Here is a 26337-nt window from a genome sequence, read left to right as displayed (position 1 = left end):
ATGTCACTGTTTCCAAAATACAGCATTTTAATAACAGCCCAGCAATTCAGTCATGTCAGAAAAAAATATCTTTAACAAAAACTATTTCATGTATTGTGAAACCTGTTCTGTTTGAAATAGTTTTTACCTGAAACTAAACATTATCCTTCTGCATTTGAAAGAGTAACTCAAGGGAAATGAACTGATGGATTTGGTCCAAGAAAAGTTTACTTGCTAGAAAAAAAGCAGAACTCAGACATGTTTTAGATGAACATGAAATACAACTGAAGAGCTAGAGCAAAAACAAGCAATGGGAAGGAGGAGATCCACATAAAAGGATCTTCTCTTTAGCCATTTATCGGTACAGTTAACTAAGCCTCGAATACAAATAGCAAAAATACTAAATACAGGATCTTCATGACCTTGGAAGGAAACTATTTCAACTGTGAGCCTCAGTGGCATAAAGACACAAGAATTATCTTAAATACTACTTTTATTTGAAGCAATACATTATGATTAAATACATCATATGTGTATTAGAAATGCTATAAACATAACAAATATGCCAAATATTAGAGTAATTTGAAAGTCTTGATTAATAATTTGTTAAATGGTATTCTGCCATCTAATCTGAAGTCAGATACTAAGTTAGTACTTAAGCAGCCCTACTCATTGCTGGTGGGACCGCTCATGCCCTGAGGTGTATTTCACAACTGGCAGAAGTGGCACAATCTTGTCTCTAATATTATAAATTTGGGTTTAATTTTTTGAGTCTACTTGCATCGTATTAGCCTTCTAAAGCCCTAATAAGATAAGCGTATTTAATCTTCACAATTGCAGTTCCCTCTGATGTGCCTGTGGGTTTTAAGCTTCATTAACTCTCTCTGCTAACTTCTGAACCTGCTGTCCAGCTACAACAGAACGTACTGGGATGCCATAGCCTTCAGATTATATCTTCAGTTTTTCTATGTGTTTTTTAGTCTTTGGGGAGGCCACAGAGCATAAGATAGAGGAACGGGAAGCAGGAGAGTACAAAGGACACATACAAATCATAAACCTAACTCTACTGGTTATACTTCTCATGGAACAACTTTTGAGGATTTTTGTTCTGCATTTTGATCCCATTAATTTCAAGAAGTCAGCACAAATAGCAGCAAGATTCATATCTTCCCCCTTCCCAAATTCCAATTTCAGGGTCAGTCATTTATACCTCAGATTTGCAATGAGATTAATGCAGAAAAATACAGCCAGATTTTCAGACTTTTTGCTGAGTTTCTTAGGCTGGCAAATAAGGAGAGGATAAGGGAAGAAAAAAGCCCAAACTGTCTTGCTTTAATCTTGAAGTCAGTACGTATGATCTGGAAATCTGTGAATGTCATTTTCATCAAGTGAATCTTCAGAGTGGATTACTGCTCTAGCTATTCTTTTTGTAGATGCCATGTGCTAAACCAAAGGTAGCTTTTGACAACTGAAAAAAATTACTAGTTCAATTTACCCAAAGCCATTTTCAATTCAAGTTCTCACGTAAGCAGGATATTTATGTTAAGACTTGTTTAATGACTGGATCTGATGGTCAAATCCTCAAGGAATGTGAATGTGCGTGATGCCATTATTTCCAGATCAAGCCTTCTGAAATACATTAGCTGAAATTCTCGCTCTGAATGAGCAGCCCCCACAATTCTTCAATACCTTTCTAAGACAGTAGGAACAAGTTTTAAACCTTTTCACCAACCCAGTGAAAGCAGGAAGACAAATAATGGTAACAACTACATGTGAGTTGAAAAACGTTTTCTCAAAAAGAATAAGCAATGCATGAATACTATCAAGGGGCTCAGGAAACAGCACGGTGAGGAGGTAACAAATCTAGTTCCAATTCATGGCTACTTCAAATTTCTCAAGACAACATCATAATCTGTAGCGAAAGTAAATCAGAAATTTTCACACAAAAGAAAATCTGAAATGATAATTTCAGTTCCTTTAAAAAGTTTCATTTTACAAAGCCCGTATACCCCCTTTTCCTTCTCACGGTTTGCAATTTCAAAAGAAGGGGAGGAGGTGGGACTTTTGAAGCAGTTATTTCAATTGCCAAAATCAAATTTTTGTTTGAAAAGATAATATGCAGTTTTATAACTAAAGCAGTTTATCATGATTTCAAAGCAAGTTAGGAAACTGATTTATTTATATAAAACATTTTAAAGTTCTAAGTCTGAATTCATCTTGAAAAAATTTTCGCATGACAAATTTCACTCAACTGTTTGAGAACAAAACTGGACCTGATCTCTAACCCAACAAATAGATGAAAAACTTATTATCTTCCTTTGAATGCTGCAAATTTTCAAGTGAACAACATAAAAAAAGCCAAGATACAGTACCACTAGACACACCTACTCTTATTTCAGTGATTATAACTGCTCAGATAAACTTTACTTGTATTTTGCCTCACACCAGTAAAGTATCCCACTCATTTTGCAAAAGCAATACAATTTTAAGAGAAAAAAATTCTTTCTCTTTATTACAAAATTTTGCCATCATTTTTGTTAGAGAATGGATGCAGTGACTATCTTTCTCCTAATATTTATCAGGCCTTTGGGAGAGACACAAGCACCATTTAATTGCACATTTCAAGAAGCTGCAGGTTATCTAGGGTGTAAATTGAAGCTACCTCTGAATGAAAAGGAGCACTGGCAATGCCTCCACCTGAAGAGGTTAACGGAATCCAGTCTACCATGAGCATGAGATGAAATGTTAGACTAATCCTACCAACTAGAGAGCTGGATTTTTGCCCTCATTACAACCTTTCTAGGTTAGACCTTCCCACATGAGCCTAAAACATTCATGACAGCTCCTGTTTCATCTCCAAACACTCTTCCCCAGTCTGAACATGCTCAACACTGTTGCTACTCTCACTTCAGCAACAAGATGCAAGAAGTGCTCAGCTTGATCAACTCAGAGCCTCATCTGTGTTTTTTAAATGGCAGGCTTTTAATATCACACACTCTTAAGAATGATCTCATTGATATTCCTGCAAAAGAAGCAACTATAAAGTTGAATAACTTCTATTTTTATCTTTTGAATTTTACAGCCAGAACATATTATCTTATACAGAAAGATATGATTCTTGAATAAAACCCTTGTAATTATTTTGGCTGTTTAAACAGAGTCATTACGTGCAGATATCACCATTTGTAGTTTATAGTCCTCCATGTAGTAACTTCTGTGAGCTTGAACAAAACCTGAAGTGTTGAAGGATCAGCGGGACTCAGACTTAAGAAAAAAAAAAAAAAAGAAAAAGAAAACGTGCAGTCATGCAGTGTATTACAGGTCCTTTACAAGATTCTGTTTCAATGTCATTTATTCGTAAGAAACCTTTTTCCTGTAAGAGTATCCAACCACTACAGCATAAAAATGAAGGTACTGAACCAAGACAGAGTTACTGAATGACCTGGCACCTTACACAAAAATCTGTCACTTCCTGGTGAGAATGACAATAACAACCACCAATGTCAGCATGCAGTGGCAGGTCATCAGAAACTGCCCGTGCACTGAGAGCCCCAGCATACTCCTGAGCAGCAGCCAGCACACTCTACTGAACCGGCTTCAGCCCGTTTCACAAGCCTGCACAGAAACATGAACACGCCCCAGAGAGAGATTCCCCCAAACAAAAAGAAATTCGTTTTGTTTGCAGAGTAGCAGGCAACAGGGCTACTGAAACCAAAATTGCTCACAAAAAATATGCACTCTGGTAGAAATTCTTTACCGTGAGAGTGTTGAGGCACTGGAACAGGCTGCCCAGAGAAGCTGTGAATGCCCCATCCCTGGAAGTGTTCAAGGCCAGGCTGGATGGGGCTTTGAGCAGCCTGGTCTGGTGGGAGGTGTCCCTGCCCATGGCAGGGGGGTTGGAACTAGATGATCTTTAAGGTCCCTTCCAACCCAAACCATTCTATGATTCTACGATTTCAAGTAACCACAGATGTCCACTGATTTAGCTTGAAACTTCCGCAGGGACATGATGTAGGTGTTTGTGCCGAGGGACTCAGGGGCGTCCCACCCTGGCTCAGCTGTAATGGGGACACTAGTTGTCAGGGTTGCCTGCAGTTGTCAGCTGCTGCCTGCACCACCCCTTTGCGTACCGTGGCTGCCACAGACTGACATGCCTTCCTCATCCCCTGCTGAACTGGCTCCCTGCAAACCTCCATATTTGTCTGAAACGTGGCAAGTGGGCCACGTGGGAGCAAACGATTGTGCACCTAGTAAGCCGCCGGAAGGGGTAAAACTACTTCTCTTCCCCAGGAATATCCAGTTCAGAATTTTAAAACCACCAAAGACTGCTGATGTGTTCTCCTGTGTATCAAAGACATAGCATAACAAGAGAAGCAAACACACACAAACACACAAATCTTTTCTCAGTCTGTGCTCTAAGCGTTTTTCAGTTCTATTTCTTTTCCAAAGTTATGGCCATCTGAAGCTAAGAAACTGTGCTTTTTCACTCTGATATGGTAGCTTTTCTCAGAATACAGGTTATTTGGACTTTTGAAAGCTATTACCAGTATCAAACTTTATGAAAAACGGCTTTTCCTTTTTTGATTTTTTTTATTTTTTAAACTGGGATTGTATATGGATTGCAGACATACAACGAAGCTCCTTGCTACAGAGCAGCAGCCTGATCCAAAAACAGCTTGTGGGTTTTCCTTACCCTCCTCACTTGAGTTACTCTCAAGCTTCTTTCAAAGGAAAAAATTCCCTCCCCTCCCTTGTCCTTGTAATGAAAATGTATTTGCAGTCTAAATGAAAATGTGATGCTCCTGTGTTCCAACAGATAGATAATGATGATACAGGAAACTGTTCTCTTTGCCCAGCTGAGAGTAATGTTGCAGGGCCACACAAAGTATCTAAGGTCAAACTGTGCACAAATCCTACCTCTCCATACAGCAACCAGGACAGCTATTATAAATGCTGTGGTTTCCAAAGAGCCTAGATGCAGTTTAAGGGACATGGACAAAGAAATGTATCTCGGGTGGGGTATTTCATCAACTTAACCTCATCTGAAAGGTCTGAGTATTGCTCCTTTCTATGTAGTTCAAAGATTAAGAATACAATTACAAACAATTCATCAGCGTCTGACTTCAGGCAACAGGTCAAAGAGGTCTTTAATACTCGGAATGAAGTCAAAGAACATACCTAGGTGTCCTATCTTCAATCTTTAATGCCGACTGGCATGCAAAGGGTATGCAAGAGTTCAGCTTGGAGTTATGGCTTTGACGCAGAAATTACTGGGTGAGGTTCCTGTAAAAAGCTGTAGTAGCAGATGTACTAACCTGTCCGCTGATTGAGGCCAGGCTGATGTGTATTTAGCTATTCACTTTGGTTTTGGAAACACTGGTTGAAATTTTTCAGTTGGAGAATGAATGGTTTTTGTTTTTGAGGATGAAGACTAAATGAAAAAGCAATTAATATTTGTTAGGAAGGAGTCAATATAGATGATGTGCTTAGTCTCCCAAGAATATTTCACAATACATGAGGAGGAGTTACTTAAACGTTACGTTTCAGACTCTGCCTCATAGAGTTAAGTTCATTCTGATCCTAAGAAAACACAACCTGCCTGTGTTGACTGAAGTTCATGTCAGGTAAAACCAAGTACATATTTTTTGATCAGCTTCAATTCTGACCTGCCTAAAAGTTCATTTGTATATGTCTATTTTTCTAGGGAACTGAAGTCTTTGACTTGAGGAAACAAGCTGTCCATAATCCTCCAGGTGACATGAACTATTCTTAGCCTCCAAACACCAGTGTGGAAATCTCCTGCCACAGCTCCCTCTGGATGGCTGGTCCAAAACTTCAGCTATGTGATGCTTAGAAGCTACCTACCTAGAAACTGCCCATGGATAAGACCCCAGACTTGAAGACCTGGTGTCGATTTGCAATCTTTGTAAGAACTGCTATTAGATACAGTGTCCAAGAGAACTTTGTGGGCCATAGCTGTCTCTATTGATTGAAATTGCTAAATAAAAATCAGTTCATGTACCTTGAAGTCTTGAGCAGCTGATAAGCATCTGTACAGTAAATTCCATTTTCCTGAGAACACTACTACCACTCCAGAACCCTAGTTTTCCTCACAAAAATGGAAAGTTGGGGTTTTTTTCTTAAAAAAATGTTGTCTTAGGTTATGATTCCAAACAGTCCTAAGTCAGCATCACTGATAGAAAAAGTCAGTGCTCAGAGTACGTATTGTTGGATAAGCTAGAACAAACTCCCTCTGCACATGCCTATATGCTGTTGGACAGCTATCCTGGAGCTGTATGTATAAAGACAGATACTGAGGGGTTAGTTTCAGATCCAAAATGTGTACAGATTAGGCAAACATCAGTACACTTTGCACCTTGCTCATATGGTCATATCAGAGAGCCAAAGTTCTCTGAAAAAAATGGTTGAGGTTCACACTGCACCAGGTACTTCAGCAGGATGTTAGCTCAGATACTGAGAGATGATAATTCAAATATTAATACAGTCTGTGCAGGTAAGAAAGGAAAGGGAAAAGCACAAGAATGCAGGCATTACTTTGAGTGACACTCCTCCCTTGATACATGAAAGTTGTATGTAAGAAGTACCATCACGTCAGTCAGAAAAGGTGTAGGACATATGTAAATTAAAAGGCAGCCAAACTCAAAGCCTAGTGTACATCAAATGCACGAGCCACAGCAGGGGAATCGCATTCTGCCAATCTGTATAAGGAAAGCTTACTCTGCATTGGGCATTCAGAAGAGCGCCTGCGATTACTTCTCCTGATTCATCTGTACCCTGTATAACTTGATATAATTTAATATTTTCCACCCTTCTCTTCTGGTGTGCAGCATCATCAAGCTCTGTGAGATAACATTTAATTTTATGTTACATGTTGAGCAGCTCCTAATGTAATTAGTCTTAATGTAATAGCGTAATTTGGTTTTGGATGGGAAGATTTACAAAGAAAATTAGAATAAATGAATGCACAAAGCACCAGCTGGTGCTTATACCTACTCCCACATAAGAAGAATATTTCTATTTGCAATCCTATGAAAGATGAGATAATTTGGATAACAAGGATCAACAAAGGGTGATGCAGCAGTTGGTCTAAACAGAAAGAAATCCACAGACAAATCCTAAACCATGTGGGATGTAAAGCATGCTAAAGCTGGTATCAATCCAAAAGCATGTTATAAGGGAAAATAAATATTGCAGTTCATAAATGTACCACGTGTTGCACAACAGCAAGTGGCAACGGTGACAAGAACAGTAATAACTGACGAGCCAACTTGAGTGCTGTCCGTTGAATAGGGCTCTTCACTGACAGCACTTAGGCACCTGCCTCAGAAATGCAGGAACTTCCATTGACACATTTGATCAGTAAGAGGCCGTATAACCTCCGTCCTTGGAGGCTTTCAAAATTCAGCTAGACATAGCCATGGCTGACCTGGTCTAGTACTGGTGACAGTCCTGCTTTGAGCAGGAGACTGGACTAGATAACCTCCAGATGTCCCTTCCAATCAACAGTTCTGTAAGTCTACAATAAATAACTAAAATGTCTCCAGAACAATGTCAATTACTATTTCAATTTTTCAAAACATGACCTCCAAAGAGTGTATCTGACTATTTTAAGACCTGGATAGTCTTCTGCGTGTAACAGTAAATAGCTACTCACAAAATGATTAACATTTATCTGATGATGAAGAAGGTGCTAGTGTTTACATGTACCAGCTCTTGAAGACCTTCAGCCAGATCACTTGAATCAGAATGAATCATGTCTAAACTTTCGTAAACTCCAAGTGACAATGAAGAAAAGGTACATTACCAGCAAATCTCATAAACGCCAGATAATTTCTGTCTTACAAATTTAATTTCAGTTGCTTATCAAACTTTCTTTAATTTTAGGCATTTTTGCCAACATTTCCACTGTCTGACTTGTCCCAAGATGAAACAGGCCATGCCTGAGAACAACCAGTATTTTGTCTGGTTCCGAAGTATTAGCAGTTCCTGATGTGTACTAATATGGTCTACTTCTTCACAGACTGGAGTTTCTGAAGCTGGTACAGCAGAGTTATACCAGGGATTACATTCATCCATATTTGAACAAAAGAACAAAATAAGAAATGTGTAGACCTTTATGTCAAATACAGGCAAACTGTGCACGTGAGAACCTGTGCACACGTGCAATCTCCGTGCATATACACTCTATAGGTTTACCCAGGTGGTCATAGACAGCGAGAAAACAGATACTTCAAAGTGTTTTCAGGAGAGGTTCGTGTATAGGCATTGCGGAAGTTGTACAGATGGTGCATCTGTCTGGCAAAGCTTTGAATAAGGTTGAGGAATAATGGAAAGAATTATCTTATGGGGTTCTGCGGTTAGTCATATTTTCATTACATTTAACAAGTGAAGTAGGCTGGCAATTAGGTGGGAAATTTCTGGAAAGAAAGTTCAAGAGGTTTTCTTTCTAGCAGCCCATCCCTTTACTAAGAAATGGGTGAGGTTTATAAAAACATGAAGAGGTAACTATGTGATTCACTTTCACTTGATATGCTGCAGGAGAGAAACCTCTGCATCCCCGATCACTAGACAGGCTAGGCCTCTGATCAAGAGGAGAGGTGATAACAAAATGGGTGACTATGATTTTCGTTTTTATACTTCCTTCATTACGTAGATGTTCTGGCAAACAGCCTGAACTCTGATCTCTCAAGGCTAAAAGAAGCAAATAAAAAAATACCAGTTGGAGGCAAGTGATGAGAGCCTTACGAAAGCTATACATAAGAACATGCAGTAATCTCAAACCCGAATTAAATTAGATATCTAGTCAGTGAATTCTCCCTGAACTCTTCTCCCTTGACACTTCCATCTGGACACTGAGTTAGATACCTGGGTGTAAGGAAGTTTCCAACAGACAGGGAAACACCTCAGTTACTTCCTCATAATCCCTTCTGGCCCATTCGGCACCTTAACAGGTCCTCCTCTTACAACACTAAAGAAGAAAATGTTTTGTTATAGAAAGGCTTTCTAGCTCTACTGGAAGATGAACTCCTCTTGTTGGTCATAAAAGGGACTGACATGATCACTGCCTCCCTTGCAGACTTGAGCCCTACATCCCAAAAGAAGTACCATTAAAAATCATTGTAAAATGACTGGTATTGCAAATTCCTAACTACACCAATGTTCACACAAACATATTTTTACTACCTACCTTAACAAAGCATGCCTCACTATGCAAGGTGGTGACTGCAACCTAACTGTATCTCTTCTTGAGTCAATACAGGCAGTATAAAAAACCAAAATAATGCAAATACATAAATAACATGATTTTCCAGGTATTTCTTCTTCCATAAACCAACATTATGTTTTGCCTGTCCAAAATGCTTAAGCCCCAGCTATATAGCTGGGATTACTTCTCTCTGTTACGTGGGTGTTGATGAAAATCTGTGTGCTTCAAAGTCTGTTACAACACAGCTGTAATGCAGACACGTCTAACTCCTCTTGGTAGGACTTCTGTGTCTTATCAATATACTCGTGGCTCTCCTATTTAACCTGCTTTTGAAATTCCCCTTCCACTTAGTTGCTCTCATTTGACTTTGTTCAGCTGAGCGCTCTGTCTTGTGCAGCCCGGATGGATCCAGCTGAGGCAATTGTACAACTTCCCCTACTGCCACTGTCCAGATCTGCTGCTCCGCTAGAGGTTATCAGCAAAGCAGCAGGGTCAGCAAGGAGAATGTATGACTGTGTTCCAGTTCATAGTGCACTATATCAGCCTTAATTGCAGAATAAGGAGAGTGTAAGCTAGGACACTGCAGCATGTTTTGGGTTACTGAGTCACCAGCTTTTTTCTCACTAAATGTGGGAACCAGCGCTTGAAACAAGTGGGGGAAAAAATAAGCCTCTCCAGAGGAGGGAAAGCTATAGAGACACATGCACAACTCTCCAAAAGCAGGGAGGAGAAAGGAGTTGTGTACAGGCTAGCTATTAACAGGAAGATCAGGAGACAAACCTTGCATTTCCCAGGCTGTGCACCAAATGACAGGGCGAATTTCACAAGCTTTCCCCTCCTGAAAGCTGACAAAATAGTGAATTTCAGGTTCAGCTGTGGGCTTTTTCCCCATATTTAAAATTACTTTGATAAAGAAGGATCTGCAGTTTGCCAACAGACGCAGAAAACAGGTGAATAAATTGACTGATACATGATGACTTTGCATAAGCACATTATGCGCCATTCTGAGGCCATGCCCGAGAAAATGACTAGAGACCTGCTTGTAGTGAAAGTTGCTACACCACACACACATATGAGTAATTACTAGTTGAACCAGAACTAATTCTACAAAGAGCAACAGCAATTGTTAGCCAAATTGAGTCTGCCGTGGCAGATGCTAAAATAATTGCTCAGGGGGATTACAGGCCATATCCAAGCAGTTAATTCATTAGAATTGTAATCTTCAGAGTGGCAATGGACGAGCAGACAAAATGGTAGCAAAGAGAGCCCAGTTCTTTAATCAAACAAGCACTTACTGCCCTTCTTCCTTACCTTCTATTTCCCCATTTGTATGAACAACGCATGCTTCACTTAACGATCAAACATGCATATGTTTGCTTACTAGCTAGCCTGAACAAATTTCCCAATGTCTGGGGTTTGGAAAAAACAGAGCATTTTGCTAGTGCATTCTACAGCCATCAGTAATCAAATACATGAAGTCACTGTCCCTGCTATAAATCCCTTGCATGAAAAGAGTGGAGTATTGTTAAACAGCAGTGACAGATACTGGTTTCAACCGGCACGATATTTCAGCAAACAAACATTCTTCAAACATTCGCACAGGCCTACAGGAATGTCTGCATGGGTACTTTCAGGAATAAAAATTACATTCCACAGGGAGGGATTTTTCACAAAGGACACTTGTGTGTTTCTCAACTAAAGAAGAGAAAAACTCCCAGGTGACTTGTCTGACCAATATAAACTACCTCTTGATTCTACTCAGATGCAATTCCTAGCAGAGCAAAGGCTCACTTATGTCCCTCCAAGTCCAGGAAACAGAGGTTATAGAGGATGTTATCGGCAAACAGGTCATATGCTAGCTGTCTGCAAGGGTGCATATGTCCCTGCAGAAAGGGAAGCCATTTAAAGGAGAAAGAGAATTAGTTAGTCACTGAATTTATTTTGCTTTATTCTCTGAGTTTTGAATGCAGGCTGTTAAAATTGGTCTGTCCCTGAGCATTGATTACTTGTATATTTGTACCTTCAGGACATAAGACACAAAACAATAAAACAATACCATTTCATTTGGCACAACTGACTGTAGAGGAAACAATGCTTGACATAAACCAGATAAAAATAAATATTACACAAATATACACCAGGTTGCTGCATATCAAGAACTCCAAAGTGACTTTTATGAGTTTATAAACTTGGATGTGTGCAAAACAAAAACCAGTAAAATTAGCTTTGCTAGGTTGCCATCCTTACTCATGCTGAATAGTACTTCACCTCACAAAGCACACAACTCATTTACAGCTCAACATGATGAAGAAGGAGAGAATCTATTACAAAATGTGAAATAGAAAGGCTTTTCTACAGATGTTATGCAGAAGTTCAGCAAAGGTGAGTAAGGAAAAGAAGACTTTAGCCACATTCTAAATCACACAGGGCTTTACAAAACAGATTCTCATGAACTGCTTCTGGAAGTGACAGCAACCCAACAAAGGGTGTTGTGGCAAAGACAATACATAAACCCCATATCTATTAAACAAAGAAATAGGTCACTGTGTAACATACATGATGAATTTTCTTAGTGGTCCTAAGAAAGTTTTGTAGAGATCTAAAAAGGGCAATGGCACAGGAGAAAAGTGGGTGATTCTAACTATCAAGTAGACTTTGCAGCCCCTGGGACAAACAAATAGGAAAATCATGGCATGCCAGGTTAGAAGTTACAGCTCTGCAGGATGTCCTGAGATGAGAGACGTGTGGGGAACTGGGAATCGCAGCTAGACTGCAGACAAGCCAGGGACTGCCACAGAAAGAAATAGCATCACCTCTCATGTCTCCTGCCTCAGCACCACCAACCATCCTCACTGTTCTTCTCTAGTTAGCTGGTTCACTAAGCGAACATAGCAGCTCTGCTAGTCCAATCTGATCAGAAAGTAATTTTTGAATGAAATGTTTTTTGAAGACTATTGCTGATTTATCACCTTATATGAAATATACACACATAAAAAAGGGTTGGCAAATTTTCACAACTGTAACTGTTTCTTTCTGAGTTCAGAATGATTTAATTTGTCAAACATAATTCATTACCCCCCCATCCAGCCTTTTCTATAAGATGCTTAAGTATCTTTCAGTTGCAAGAGTCACAAGTAGAAAGTTATAAAATAAAATCACGAGATGACTAGTACTCTAGTACATATGTATATTACATACACATAAACATATATATAGCATATACACTAGCATAATTAGCTGATTAACATCCAGTGTGATTGCCATGCTTTAAATCCATAATTTTTTTTCATCAAACTTTCCTCTCAGATTTGGGCACTAAAGATGTCCAAAATGATGGCACTACCATACATACAGAGGCAGGCAATTTCCATATATACCTATGCTGTAACCTCCTCTCTAGCCACCTGCTGAAAGACAGCATACTGCGCCATTTAAATAATGTTTATGATTAATATACCTCTTCAAAATGGCCACCCCAAAAAAGGAAGACTACTATCCACTATCAACAAAACAGTACAATCCAAAGTAGTCACTACTGCCTGCAAATGAGCCATTTTTCTTAAGGCTTCATACCAAATGCCTTTTCTTCTGCAAAAAAAAAACCAAACCCTTGCACAAATCAGAAAAATGCAAACACAAGGATATTCCAGTTTGGACACCTATCATGTTTCTGATACAAAAGTTATGCAAATTTACTTATTTTTATATAAGCTTTTCTAGGTTTGTCACTAGACCTGATTTTTTGCCTCAGCTTTTATCAATTCTTTAAATATATACACTTGGTCTGATTTTTAAAGTTGAGCTTTTATTAATTCTTCAACTATATCTGATATATAAAATAAGCACCCTTCTGACAGACACCTTGTCCTTAGGTCATTGCTTGTGACCTTTACTTGGGGATGAGCAAATTGACCTGTAACCCCTGTTTGAGATCATGTTTGGACAATGCCTCACTCTATCATGCATTTATTTGATGTTTTCCCTACAGACAAGAAGCAACAGACCTTACATTAGGGTCCTGCAGGCTGGAGGTCTTACTGGGATTTACAAAAGACGTCTCTTCTTTCACAGCCTGTTAAAAGAAGGAGCCAAAGTTTAGTACAACATCTATACACTTAGGATAATGCATCTGTTTATTAAAAAAATATTCCTGTAAGTGCCCCAGAAAACCGCAATACCCAAAATGCCTACTCTGCCCAGATGTAAAAGGCATAGTAATTTTATTTTTTTTCAGCTCCTACATTTGAGATTCACTGTGACGAGCTACAATGTACAATGTGCAGAGCAATAGTGCTAGGGAGAGGCTGGATAAGGAAAACGGAGGAAAAAGAAAGGAACAGTGATATTTATGGTTCCTTCAGAAAAAATTTGAAAAGAAATAATAAAAATTAACCCAGGCAAAAATACTGTAGTTGAGTTGCTCTTTTAACTAGAGTAGAATAAATATTTATGTAGTCTATTCAAAATAATGATGCCAACTTTTCATTCAGTCTTTGAAAAATTAACTGAAAAATGGGATCCCCCACATATAATCACACTGTACATGCAATTCACCGAAAATCTCACCCACTACTGTGCTTTGCTAAATTAGAGTCCTGTCTCTCACATACCATTTGTCTATAGAGTTGAAAATACTGGTATTGCAAAATGACTTACTTGAAAATTGCTTGATTACCCAGGAAACGCCCAATTTGGGCAGGTGTTGGTAGATTATACTCTTCAACTGGGACGTAGGGTTCCACAATCCGTGTGTAAATGCCAGTGTCAGTGCAATACTGCACCCCTCTACAGAAAATACTGGTTGAAGACACAAGAGTATCTCCAAATCAGTAATGGGCTTGGCAGGCTCTGACATTTCCATTCTGCTAAATGGATAGAAGGGAACTGGTATGGGCCTACAACAGAGTGACTTTTCACTCTTCAATATCTGAACCATAATAATTTGAAGCCATTAGTCTGGATCAAATTGAATTAAATGTGTCAGTATCATCCTCTTCAAAAAAGGATGAGAGAGGTTCCTTCAAAATCATCAAATCCACATCAAAGGATTCTAGAGGCATGTAAAAATATTGTAAAATTGATGTGAGATCTTCCATTCAACACAAACTGATATATACCATGTGAGGGTACTCAGGAGAAAAAGAAACAAAACGAAAGCTGAGTTTCTTCTATACCTTAGCAATGAATGACAAAATATCAGTAGGGATGCCGAGTGCTTGGGGAAATTGCCCAAGTTGTGATAGTTTTAGGTTCATTTCCCCCTTGTGCCAGAGAGAACAAAACACCCATTGCCACTTCCCAGGTCATCATTTACCAGAGCATCAGCCATGGTGGGAACAGACTGTTCCAGCTTGTACACACAATTAACTATATGTGCAATTAAACTGCAAGCACTTGGAGCTTGGTAGAAACTGAACTCACTTGTGGGCTTACTCCAGCCCAGAGAAGTACCTGAGGATGGGTTAGGAAGCATTTGAGGTCCCTCTGTAACCCGTCCTGTTCGAGTTGTTGCAACTCGTATATTAATATGGAAAACAACATCAGCAGAGAAGGGACCCTCTGAACCTCATCAGCAGGTTTGTCCCTCTCTTAGGGGACTCATTTACACAGAGAAAGATAGTTTACAACTAGTTTACTCAGAGGAGAACAGGGTCAGCAGTAGGTACCAGAGAAGCTCCACGCCAACATAGGGCTTTTACATATTTGGGTTTAATCTCCCTCAGCCGGAGGTTTCCTCAGTCCTGGACAAATGCTTTAAACATTAAGGAATCAGATAAAAGGGGGACACAATCACACCATTGTAATTCAGCCACCATATGTTTTGTAGCGAAGTTTTTCAGTGAATTTGTGTAATACCATGAATAATTTCAGGACCAGGAGTGCAGTTTTTTATTTTTGATAAATTTATAACTTTAAAGAAATTTAGCTTAGCTCTAGAAAGCTTTTTTTTCACTGGTCTTCTAGTAGCTCTGTCTAGCATAATGTTTATTCAAAATCTAGTGCTTTCTTGAAAGGAAATAAAATGTTTTTTAAGGAATTGAGAGAAAGCATTGAAAATCATTCTTTGTTGGCATAGATGAGCACTGAAGTAATATTTCTTTGTTCTACAGAAATTATAATGCTTTTTATAAAGCAGTTGGGTTTCCGAAAGCTGTAAACACGAATCCAGCTGTCAGAAACTTAATACACAGTCTCTTCTTCCACACTGATGTCTTAACAACACTTTATTGTTACACCTGACAAGCTAGCTGCTTATTATGTGTCAAATTGGCTACTTTTTAAAACCATAAATTTTACTTTATTCCAATTTTCACCAAATTAATCGAGCTGCATTTTAAGATGCACTTGAGCGCAACAATAGAAAAGAGAATACAGAGATCAAGGATGCAATGCAGGGACTGTAACCAGGAATGAAATGATTAAAATTCCACCTACTTAAACACTATAAGCCGCAGACCTCGCCACGGACCTCATTAGCCAGTTCAGAGGGCTTCACTGTATTAGTCCCTAATAGCTGACCTTTTGCTTCTTAGCTCTGTGACTACATTACCACTCTCTTCTGCTTTCTTTGCGTTGGAAGGCTAAGCCTGCATCTCAAGAAGCGATGTATTCCTAAATGGCATGATCAGCATCCTGAGGAACTTCTCCTGGTATTAATTTTCTCAGTTATTACTCATGCTTTAGAGAACAGAAAATACTTCTGTACTCATAAGCAAGTACTGCAGACCAGTGAGCAAGTAATCCCACTCTAAACTGGAGGGAGAGAGGGAGTGCGTAAAGAAATGGAGGGGCCTGAACAGCCTCAGGTGATGCAGGCATGCACACTGGGTGCCATGGGTGTGCATTGGCAGGTACACGTTAATAAGGATGGGCTAACACGTTAATAAGGATGGGCTAATTCTCCTTGCCCTATGCCTCTCCTCCATACCCATGGATGAACAGACATGGGAAAATGTTGGACCTGCAAACATTTCTGCAAAGGGCCTCAGACATCAGGAACTGTAGTGCCCTTGCTTTACTTGTTGGCTTGCTGGGTTTTGGTTTGTTTGTTTGTTTGTCTTCAGGAGGAGGCCAGTAAGTCATCAGGTGACAGTATGTTTCTTTTATTTTTCCTCTTAACTCAGCAAATCACACTCACTAACCACACAAGGACTTCCTCAGCCCTTACTGAAAAGACGTTAAACAAAGGTTATACTTGTACACAACTCTCACAATATAATTCCCAGATGGCTTGCCTTCATTTGAAAACAAGTGCATATGTTAGGGCCAGGATTTGGGCTCCGCTGCAGGATGCCCTCCCTGAGTGGAACAAGGGCATTTAGCCAAGGCTGGCAGTAGGCACCTGGTGGGGAATGTATATGGGGAGCCGGGCAGAGGCTTTGTCGCCCACAGAAAAGCCAGCACTGAGCTGTGTAAGGAGGACAGAGGCAGCAGCATAGAGCTGCTCAGATCTCCTTAACTAAAGCAGATTCTCCCCTCACCCAGAGGCTGCTGCTCTGAGAGGGAGAGGTTTCAGGGCATAGCAGACCTGGAAACTTCATTTATACAGAAGCAGATTCACTTAATAATTACCCAAAGAAAAACAAGCTGGCTCTTCTGGCTACCAGACTGCAAAACAAACACAATTAAAAGTTGATCCATATAATCCATCCACATAATGCCAGTCTCTTTTCTTCTCGGGGCCCAGAGCAAAGGAAAAATTATTAATGTTTCAATTTCATATGCCATTAACTTTCTGGATGGTGTTAGAAACAAAGGTAAAGGATTACTTTATCATACTAGAGACAAGAAGCATGCCTGGACAGAAATGTCATTGTACAGGCTCTCTTCATAGATGATTGCTAAGAAAGACTAGTTTCACCAAAAGATGAAAAGAGGAGAAAAGCATCTAAGTAATATCAAGTTTTGCCCACAGCTGCCTAAGCAATCAACCTATGGTCTGCCAGGCTGATCCTGACTGCTTTTCAGTCGACTCATGAGCACCCATAACCCCTGCTGCTATCCCGGCAGCCAGGTCCTTTGGAGCCTTAGAGAGGGGGTGGATGCTCCAAGGATGCTACGTCAGACCCTGTTGAACTTTCCATCAGGGTTGGGAACACTTTCTGGCCCGTGGGAGGAACTCCATGTATGAATTCATAAGCCCCAGTGGCTAGATTTGCCTAGTGAACAGCAGCTCCTATTTTCTTCTGAAGGAAAAGTTAGATGACAGGAACGGGACCTCAAAATGGGAACTGGATGCACTGGGCATGTACCAAGTGGGAGAACAAAGGAAAGACACAACTTTGGCTGTAGCCTTCTGTGCTTCTGCACAGATGACTAGTGCTGGCTGGGACTGTGGGCTGGTGATCCTCCAGCGGGGCGCTGGGCAAGGCAGGCTGTGTTCTTTGAAACTCAAGCAAGCACCTTGGGCAGCTAGTGCCCTCTGTGCCTCTCCGCCATCACAAGGGGCATTGCGGCGGCTCTCACCCCATCTAGTCCACAATAGGGATATCCTGAATCAGCAAAAAAGACTGTATGAAGAATCTGATCACTGCAGCCAAAGGGGAGTGTCAGATTCTCATCTGAGAAAGACAAGGATCTGTAAGGCTCATATGAAACACACAATGTCTCTTATTTAGCAATTTCACAAAGTTCCCAGTTACAGAAAGGAAGGAGGAGCAACACAGCTCTCATGTGTTTGGAGATCTTCAAAGGTAAGGAAGCAATGGCTCTTACTGCAGTGGCCTGGAAATACTTTTGTATTTACTGGCTCTGTAACGATGCTAAGGAGGCCTGAAGCATACCAGATTTTTCACCTCTTCATCAACACTTTTATCATTTGTCAGCCACGCTGATCATTGCCTGATCTGATTAGATAATACAGACTAAGCAACACATCATCAGGAAGAACGCCCTGCCAAGGTAAACCTACCTTAGTGATTTCATACGTCAGATGTATCCTTTCAGGCAGAAAAGCATCATAGTTAGGTCTCTTGGGAACAGACTACTCTGTTTTTCTCCCACTGAACAGGGCCTGGCACCATGTGTCTCCTGGGCTATGGCAGGGCTCCTACACATCACCGCAATTAACAGTACTTGTCTCATCATGTACTAGCGCTTACAGACATGCCAGCTAGGAGACATAGCTGATATATCCACAATGTGTTGTCACAGTCTTGTGCCACCAATGCCACATTTGCCTCCCGTATCCCAGGGAATAAATTAAACATTTCCCTTTGCCCACATTCTGTTTATCTAAATCCTCCCTCCCCTTCTGTACCTCAGCAAGGCTGCTGCATCATTTCCTCAGCTCCTTCCCTGACTTTGAGGCCTCATTGCTGACACACTTCTAATGAGCTGCCATGTATCATATATTGATCATTCTGGCCCACACACATTCAAAATCTTGTATTTTTATACCTCTGACACCTTTCAATTCCTGTAGTCTTGCTTTTAAAGTTGAGCAAACCTGTTTCCCTGTAGTGACTGAACACCGAGGATTTGAAGCTGAGCCATTTTTAAATTCCATTGTTATGAGCAATTATAACTGACGCGATGTTGCAGTTCCAGTCGAGAGTCCCTGTGCAGTTGCTTCTTTTTACTTGGCCTGGAATTTGCCAGTGAGTTCATTGCTCATCCAAGTGGGTGACTAACAAACAGCAACAGCTTTAGCGAGGAAGGCATCGTGTACATAAGGAGCTGTTCAAGCTTCCCCCACAGCCCGAACACCTCAGCTGTGACCTGTTAGACTCACATAATTCCATTTCTGATCTCTGTGTGAAGACTGTCAAATTGTGCAGTAGCTCTGTGCTGTGAATAAGGACGGGTGGAGGGAGGGAGGAAAGGAGGAAAGGGAAGCAAACAGCATCTAATTCATGATGGAAAGAGGTTAAAATGTTGGAAAAGCTGATCCTTTCAAGGTACTTAAGTCAACATCTAGTGAAAGCTAAGAACTCCTCTGGAGATCCAGAAGGATTTGTTTAAGTCCTATTATAAGAAAGATCGCATGAGATTATAAATCCTCAAGTGTCTTCCCCTCACCTACTCTATTTTCATTCGTGACCTGATTAGGGTTTGAATCCAGATCCCCTCAAGTGAATAAAGCTCCAAAGACCAGCTCACATAAAGACAGCGATTTTTTTCTAGAAATACATGGCAAAAGCACCTGGACTTTGAAGTTGACAAGTCCTTACACTTGAATCTTTCCTTAAAGGAGACAGCACCAAAGAATCATCAAAAATGTAGCTAAGATAGACTAGCACTGCGAGTCACCTCACTTATGCACGCTTTCTACCATAAATAATGCATAGATCCCATTCTCGTTTACATTTGCAGTCATGGCATGCATCTATGTAGAAAGCACAAGGCTGCAGGATGACACCTGCACCCATGCATGTCCTGAGCCATTTGCTGTACCACAGTCCAGTCCTTTCCTCGAGGCAACTCTAGACAGCACCAGCAACCTGCACTTACTCACATATTGGCAATACTTAAAGCAAACTGACATGATTATCGGTCTGTACTTGTTTCTAGGGCAGGGAGGAAAAAAAGACAGATGGCTATCGACCTGGCCTAAAAATTTACTTGTGTATAAGCTTGTGAAGAAAGTTAGTGTGTGAAAGGGGCTAGAGGATTGAATGTCCCTTTGTTCAGTGTAAATGTCCCTTTGTTTACTGAGAATCAAGGCAGGGGAATCAATTGCTCAAGAACCCAAACCTGGCTGATGGAAGATACCTTTCACCAGCCAAGAGTTTCCCTTGGGGTTGAGAAAGCAGAAGTGAATGGCTTTTTGTAGATACCTCTGCATCTCGAAACTACCTTTTCCCACCACTTTTTTCTCAACAAACAACCTGTAATGTTCAGTGAGGAACAGCTCAGTGGTAATGTCACCTGTTTGTCTTCCATAAACTTCACTGCAAAAATGTATCTTAAAAATGAGCTTGGCCTCGTCTTGTCTGCAGACAGGGAAAGATGTGGGCAACACAAAAAATCAGCTGCAGTAGAAACCTATGAGAAACAGGATGGCAGTTCCTTCCCTGTGCTAAACTTCCAGACCTACATCAATCCAAGGATTTAGGAAACATTGGGTAACAGGTGGAGAATACAAACACCACTTGTAGAAGACAAACTATTAGAACACAACACACACTGCCCACCAAAAGAAAAAACCCTGCTGAGATAGCTGTACATTTGCTTAGGAGCCTGTGCTTAATTATAAGGATAATTAGGATTTGCCTGGAGCCAAAGTGGATATAAATAGCAACCAAAACCTGCTGGTATCTTTCCTCCATCAGTTGGGCCATGAACTGTTTGGCAAAAGGGATTCTTTGTGATACTAACAAGTCATCTGCTCAATCACAGCATATCAGCACTGACTCATGCAAGCTGCAAAGGGGTTTAAATGCCAGGGAGAGCTGGTCTTTTGTATTCTGGCAGCTCCTTACTGCTGCTTTATACCACTCCCTTTCAATGAAGCCTGGAATAAATGCAAAAAAAAGGAAGAAAAAAATAAAAAAGAAGATGTCAGTTGCTTCACAGTGTTTAGTGCTCCCCTGGAGCTTAATTATGTGGGAACTGTGATACGCAGTCTGTCAGCAAGAAGGTGTGAGATCCCTGCGGCAGAGTTTGAAAGGTGTGTTGTGAAACACTACTCGTTTGCCTAGACCTACAGATACTGTATGGCATGCCCTGTGCAAACCACAGGTTCCCACAGTCGTGTGTGGGTTCCTCACATTTCTCACCTGTGGTGTCTACGGCAGCGTGCTCCTGGATTCAGCGTCCAGCTTCCCCATGCACACTGTACTCTGATTCTCCAGCTCGCAGAATGGCACATAAATATTTCTATCTTCACCAAATAAACAAACTCACTCGAGTTAGCTTCCTGCTGCTCTATAACTCTAAACCACATGCAGGGCTCAGTGATCGGCACCATCAACTTACAACTTTTTGGTCTCTAAGTCAGGACTATAGCCATGGGAGATGGTGTAATGCCCCCTAGGAACGCGATAAACTGCTCTTCAGCATAATTGTGAAATGAAGCAGTGTGCAGAGACCATCTTCCAGAATATATTTTCAAATGCATAATTTCCCCTGTTTTTATTTTTGAAATCATAAGCACTGGAATCATTCATTTCTAAGGCTCTCTCTTGTGTTGGTGTCTAGCTGCCATAAAGAAAGAAAACTACAGAAAATTTCTGTCCCAGTTTATATTTTCCACTTGCAAACATTCACTCCATTCTCAGAACTAACAAGGAACAGCTTCTTCTTCTACTACATGCAGGAGATGCCTTCATAAACTTGTCACATCCTGATGTTAGTAGCATATGGTACTGAAAATATTCCTACTGCTTAGAGAGAGAGCTGTTACAAATATTTCAAGCAACAGTTTGTTAATTTTGGATCCAATCCTACAGTGCACCAATATTTTTCTCATGCTTTTACACCTAACTGCATAATGAAGATGCCCCATGAAGTTTCATAAAGGACGAGTTGGACCATAGATTTTTGGGGCCTTTAAAAGAACATTTCATTTCAAATAGCGTGTGCATAAGACGGAGTCTGGTTCTTTCTTCTTCTTTTTACGAAGTGGAGAGGAGCAAATCCTCATCTTTTTTTGTGATACCATGAAATAAAGGAAGATCTATGCTGTACATGAGGAAAATCAGCCTGCCTTGCTTTACAGCTCAAGGAATATAGGCTGTGCCTTACAGAACCTAGATATACTTCTTGCCCTGGCTGCCTTGTAAGTTGAAATATGACAGCACAGAAAACAAGAGATGAGAAATCGGAGTCTTAAGAATAAGGCCAGAAGGCAGGACTTCTCAGGAATTTAATATGGAACTGGCATCAAAAGATAGAATTGGGCAGAGGATAACACGGTTAGTCCTCCAGATATACTGGGCAGCAGGATATGTCAGATGGGGTCAGAGAGAGGCAGGATCACAGCCCTGGAGGGATACGTGGAGTTAAACAGTTGTCTTCCGTGAAGAAAGTATCTCTTATCCGCTCCCTCAAAAGGATGCAGTAAGTGCCTCTAAGCAGCGTAATGCCATCCCAGCTTGCTTTTCCCAGAATATGACTGAACTGCCACTGGGAAATGGCTTAGCTACTGGTATTCAGCTAGTTGTTTCGGGGGCGTGGTGGTGGTGGGTAGAGAAGATAACTGGGTGGTTTTATGGTATGCTGATATGGTGGTTTAATAGGGTCTCCTGTAGGCCCCTTCCCTCCTCCCATTTTCTAGGTGATAGATGATGTGTTTCTAGTCATTCCTTCACCATGAACCTTTTGCCTACCCTTCCCAGAACTTGTGTAGCCACAGCTTCTTACTGTAATGACTGATCATTGCCTGGTTTCTGCCTACTGATTTTTGAGATCTGAGAAGGCTAATCTTTCATACTTGACAGGAGGGGAGCTCAAGTGCAGAAGAACTCATGTCTAGTTGCACAGGCAATTTTGTGGATAAGCAGGGAGTTGAATGAGGATTTCCAAGATTAAGGTGACATCCTAATTTACTGGCTATAACTGTTAAACCATACTTCATTAGCACTGAAAGCTTCAGGGATTTCAAACTGAACTGTATGGCATTATTTTTCCACGATACATGCTATCCTCCAACAGTCATCTTTCCCCTCCTTCCCTCTGATATCATAAGATTTTTCTCATTGAGGACAAGTCTACGGACACCTACATAATCCAGTCTGACCGGTAAAGACTTGTGCAAAACAACACAGGTACGAAGGAAAAATGGAATGCTCAGCTTGCTCTGAAACTTATTTACAACATAGCAGGAGCTAAAGAATACAGTTATGGCATGCATGAAAAAGCAACCCAGGAGAAAGCAACTCCCTTGGAAAGCCTCAGAGTGAAAAATTAAGGCAGGGCAGGTGAATTGAGAGATGCATATGTTAAGCACATTTCCTATCTTGCCTTAGTAATGGTGTATTCTCTATGCAGCAGCACACGCTGCTTCCAGTCTTTAACTATGCAGTCAAACATGACCATTAAGCACATTCAGGAGAAAACCCAAACATGAGAAATACACCATGACATCCTGTAGAAAAGACACACAGGAAAAGCAGAGGGCAAACCCAAGGGCAATCAAACAAGAAACATGTTGCATAAAACACGTCTGATACAACATTCAGAGAGGTGAGAGAAATGCTTTAAGCAAAAACTAAAAGAAAAAAACCCAACCTCCTTCCCCCCACATGCTGTCAAATTTATGGTTTCTGTTCTTGAAATCTAGGGCAGTCAGCATAACCAAATTTTGATACTTCCTTAGGTCTAGCTAGACCAGATGTAATCTAGCTCTCAGATGAAAGATCTGCCAGGGAACAACAAACACACAAAGATGACTGTTAACAAAACCCTTTGCAGGGCAAGTTGACCTGATATGTTATTGTGAAAAGAAACAAAGCAATGGAAACACCAACATAATTTGTATTCAAAGAGAATACCATGCACAAGAATACCACAGGAACTTGGGATAAGAGTCAGACCAATCTTTCTCCTGTTCCTAAACCATTCTATTTGGCTTTATTTTTTGGCACAAATGGCATTATCTTTTGCCCACAAATAACTCTTGAAAAGAATCACATATTTTAGGTTTCACTTAGATTTACCTCTGATTGGGAAATCAACTTTTTACAATCATGCCATCTAACAGCAGTTTTCAGTTGCATGACATCATTATAAAACTTGATTTTGAAACAGGCTGTATCCGATATAAACACTGACCAAGCAGCGAAAACAGCAGCTTAAAATTTAGTTAAAAGCACAATAGACTAGCTAACATTTCGCATTCAGACATCTAAAGTTAAATCCCTAAAATAAAGGTTGCATCTGGATGCATAGCTATTATCTTTAGAACAGCTTTAACCACAGCTTCCATGAGTGGTGTGTAGCCTCAGAAAACTCTGGAGGTTATTGTTTCTCAGCTACAAAGTAAGTGAAAGCTACAGTGACAAAATCAAAACATGGAGATTTCCTGGGGCCTTCTCTCCTATTTTCTCAACCTCTCTTGGCTCTATTAATCAGGTCAGTTCAGACAAATTTCTTATTTCCATCATATCAATCATTTTGAGTTACCTGAAGAAACTGCAGAGCAGCTAGAGAAAGCTAGGTCAATGTGGATACTTGAGATAAAATAAAGTGCTTCCTCAGGAATGACGTGATTTTGGAAAATTGATGTAAGCTATGCCAAAAGTAGAAAGGTGAAATACTAAACACAGATTACCTGGGCACCTACTCTAAAAGCAGCCTCCACTTGAGCTTTAAGGATGTTGCACTTCATATGGTCAGGCACAGATGAAGGTGACACGGGGGCATGAAGAGTCTTTTCAGCTACTTTCTTGTCTTCACCCTATATTTAATATAAAAAACAAGCACAGTGACATATATTAGATAAGTTAACAAAATGGTCAAAGGTCACATTTTTATTTGTAACAACTTGATTCAGCAATACTGGATAAAACTTTCATGTTCGTTCCCTGATAGATACATCTTAGAATAAAAAGTTTTCAAAATATTTAATGACTTGATAATATTTTAAAGACAAGACAAGCCTCTGGGAAGCCTGAGTAATAGAAGCAAGAAACTGATGTGAAGATATGTGGAAAAAGCCCAGCCAGGCCCTGGAGTGGTTGCCCAAACTTGTGACCACACTGAGGAAGCAAAATGTTGCCTCAAAATATCCCACAGCAGGCAAAAGAGGGAAAGGTTCACAATACTCAACTATACTGAACTTTGGTTTCTTACACCACCCTGAGAATGTAAAGGGGCTTTGCAAGTTTATCCAGAGGGATCTGAAGGGATCTTCACGTAATTGCAAGCCAAGCAAAATCTCCTTCATCAGAAAGAAAAGAAAAATCCAGGGATTTTAAACATTGCTGCTGCTGTTTCCACTTGATGTCAGCCCTTTACCTATGCAGTGATCTGAATCAGAAATCTAAAGCCTCAGGACAGCTAGTTTAGTGACCTGTTCAAACATGAACTAAAGGTTTTGTGCCTTGAACAAAGTACATCCAGCAGAAATGCCAGCACGAATAAACTTCCCATGCAGAAAAAAGAAACCAACAACAAAAATGGAAAAAAAAAGGACAATGTAATATTAATGTATAAACAAACAGGGTATGAATGAGACCAGGACTGTAAATGTGAACTCTTAAGCAATCAAACTGTAATATCTTATATATTTTTAAAGAAGAATTGGACAATGGCATAACAGCCATTGTAAACTTTCTTATTCTTCCTGGAAATGAGATCTGAATTATAACTGAGTAACAGCCTAGATTATGCATTTATTTTCCACTCTCATTGAGGTGAAGAGTGAGCGGTCACATACACCCGGACAGAACAGACGTTTAACGCTGTCATTCAGATTTCAGCCAAAACAGGTACATGGCATCAGTAAACCAGCGCATCTTTGCGCATCTTTGAGGTTCACCTCTGGCAAAGTATTTCAAGACAGAACCGGTCATTTCTTAGCTACTGAAATTACCACATGATTAGCCCTTTAACTTCAAAACTCACCTCCTTTATCCTTCTTTCTGCCCTCCCCCAAGGCACCCCACTGGCTGATGGTAACTACAATCTTACTGACTTTTCTCTCAGGTCCCTGATCAATCAGAGACAAAAGGGAACATCAAAAATTCGGGGGACGCTTTCTGGAAGTGGAGCAAATCACAAATGCAATTAGGTTGACTGAGGAAACTGTTCAGCAAACACTGGGGAGGGAAAGAGCCAGACCTCTGCACAACTCTGTTGAAACTGCAAAGTATTTCTCATATGTAAGTAAAGTTGGTCCAGCAGACTTCTGCTTCCAAAATGCCATAGCCGCCAGGTATGATTTTGAACAACTGTCTGTTAAAGGATTGCTCATCATGAGATTTTTTTCTCTGGCAAATTTCTATTAATTCTTACATGTTTATTTGCCAGGACACATTTACTGTTTTTAGTGGAAGATATCTTTGGACTTTTCATTCTCCCCATTTTCCTCCTAAGGGAAAAAGAAAATATTTAAAATGAGAAGTGACAGCATCTAGCTGGAGCAGCTTATAGGACTGTGGTCATCTATTCAGCCTTGAATATAATGTTAGTTCTGGCAAGCACGTGAAAAAACTATGAAATATTTGTTTGCCATACGTGTCTTTTCT

At 40.4% G+C, this 26337-nt stretch overlaps 1 protein-coding gene across 2 annotated transcripts in view; it reads right to left on the bottom strand.

Annotated features, from left to right (window-relative positions):
- The window catches only part of EPB41L4B (erythrocyte membrane protein band 4.1 like 4B), a 180049-nt gene that overhangs the window by 36508 nt on the left and 117204 nt on the right, over positions 1-26337 (bottom strand). For both annotated transcript variants that reach the window (XM_054192140.1, XM_054192141.1), the window contains exons 18-19: positions 24420-24545; positions 13210-13277 (exon numbers count right to left, since the gene is read on the bottom strand). In XM_054192140.1, the coding sequence (XP_054048115.1) occupies positions 13210-13277; positions 24420-24545 (194 nt within the window). The remainder of the gene's footprint in view (positions 1-13209; positions 13278-24419; positions 24546-26337) is intronic.

The sequence above is a fragment of the Rissa tridactyla genome, chromosome 2 (genome assembly GCF_028500815.1).
Source record: "Rissa tridactyla isolate bRisTri1 chromosome 2, bRisTri1.patW.cur.20221130, whole genome shotgun sequence".
Lineage (NCBI taxonomy): Eukaryota > Metazoa > Chordata > Aves > Charadriiformes > Laridae > Rissa > Rissa tridactyla.
Note: the sequence above shows the minus strand (reverse complement) of the source record. Positions and strands in the feature narration are given on the sequence as shown.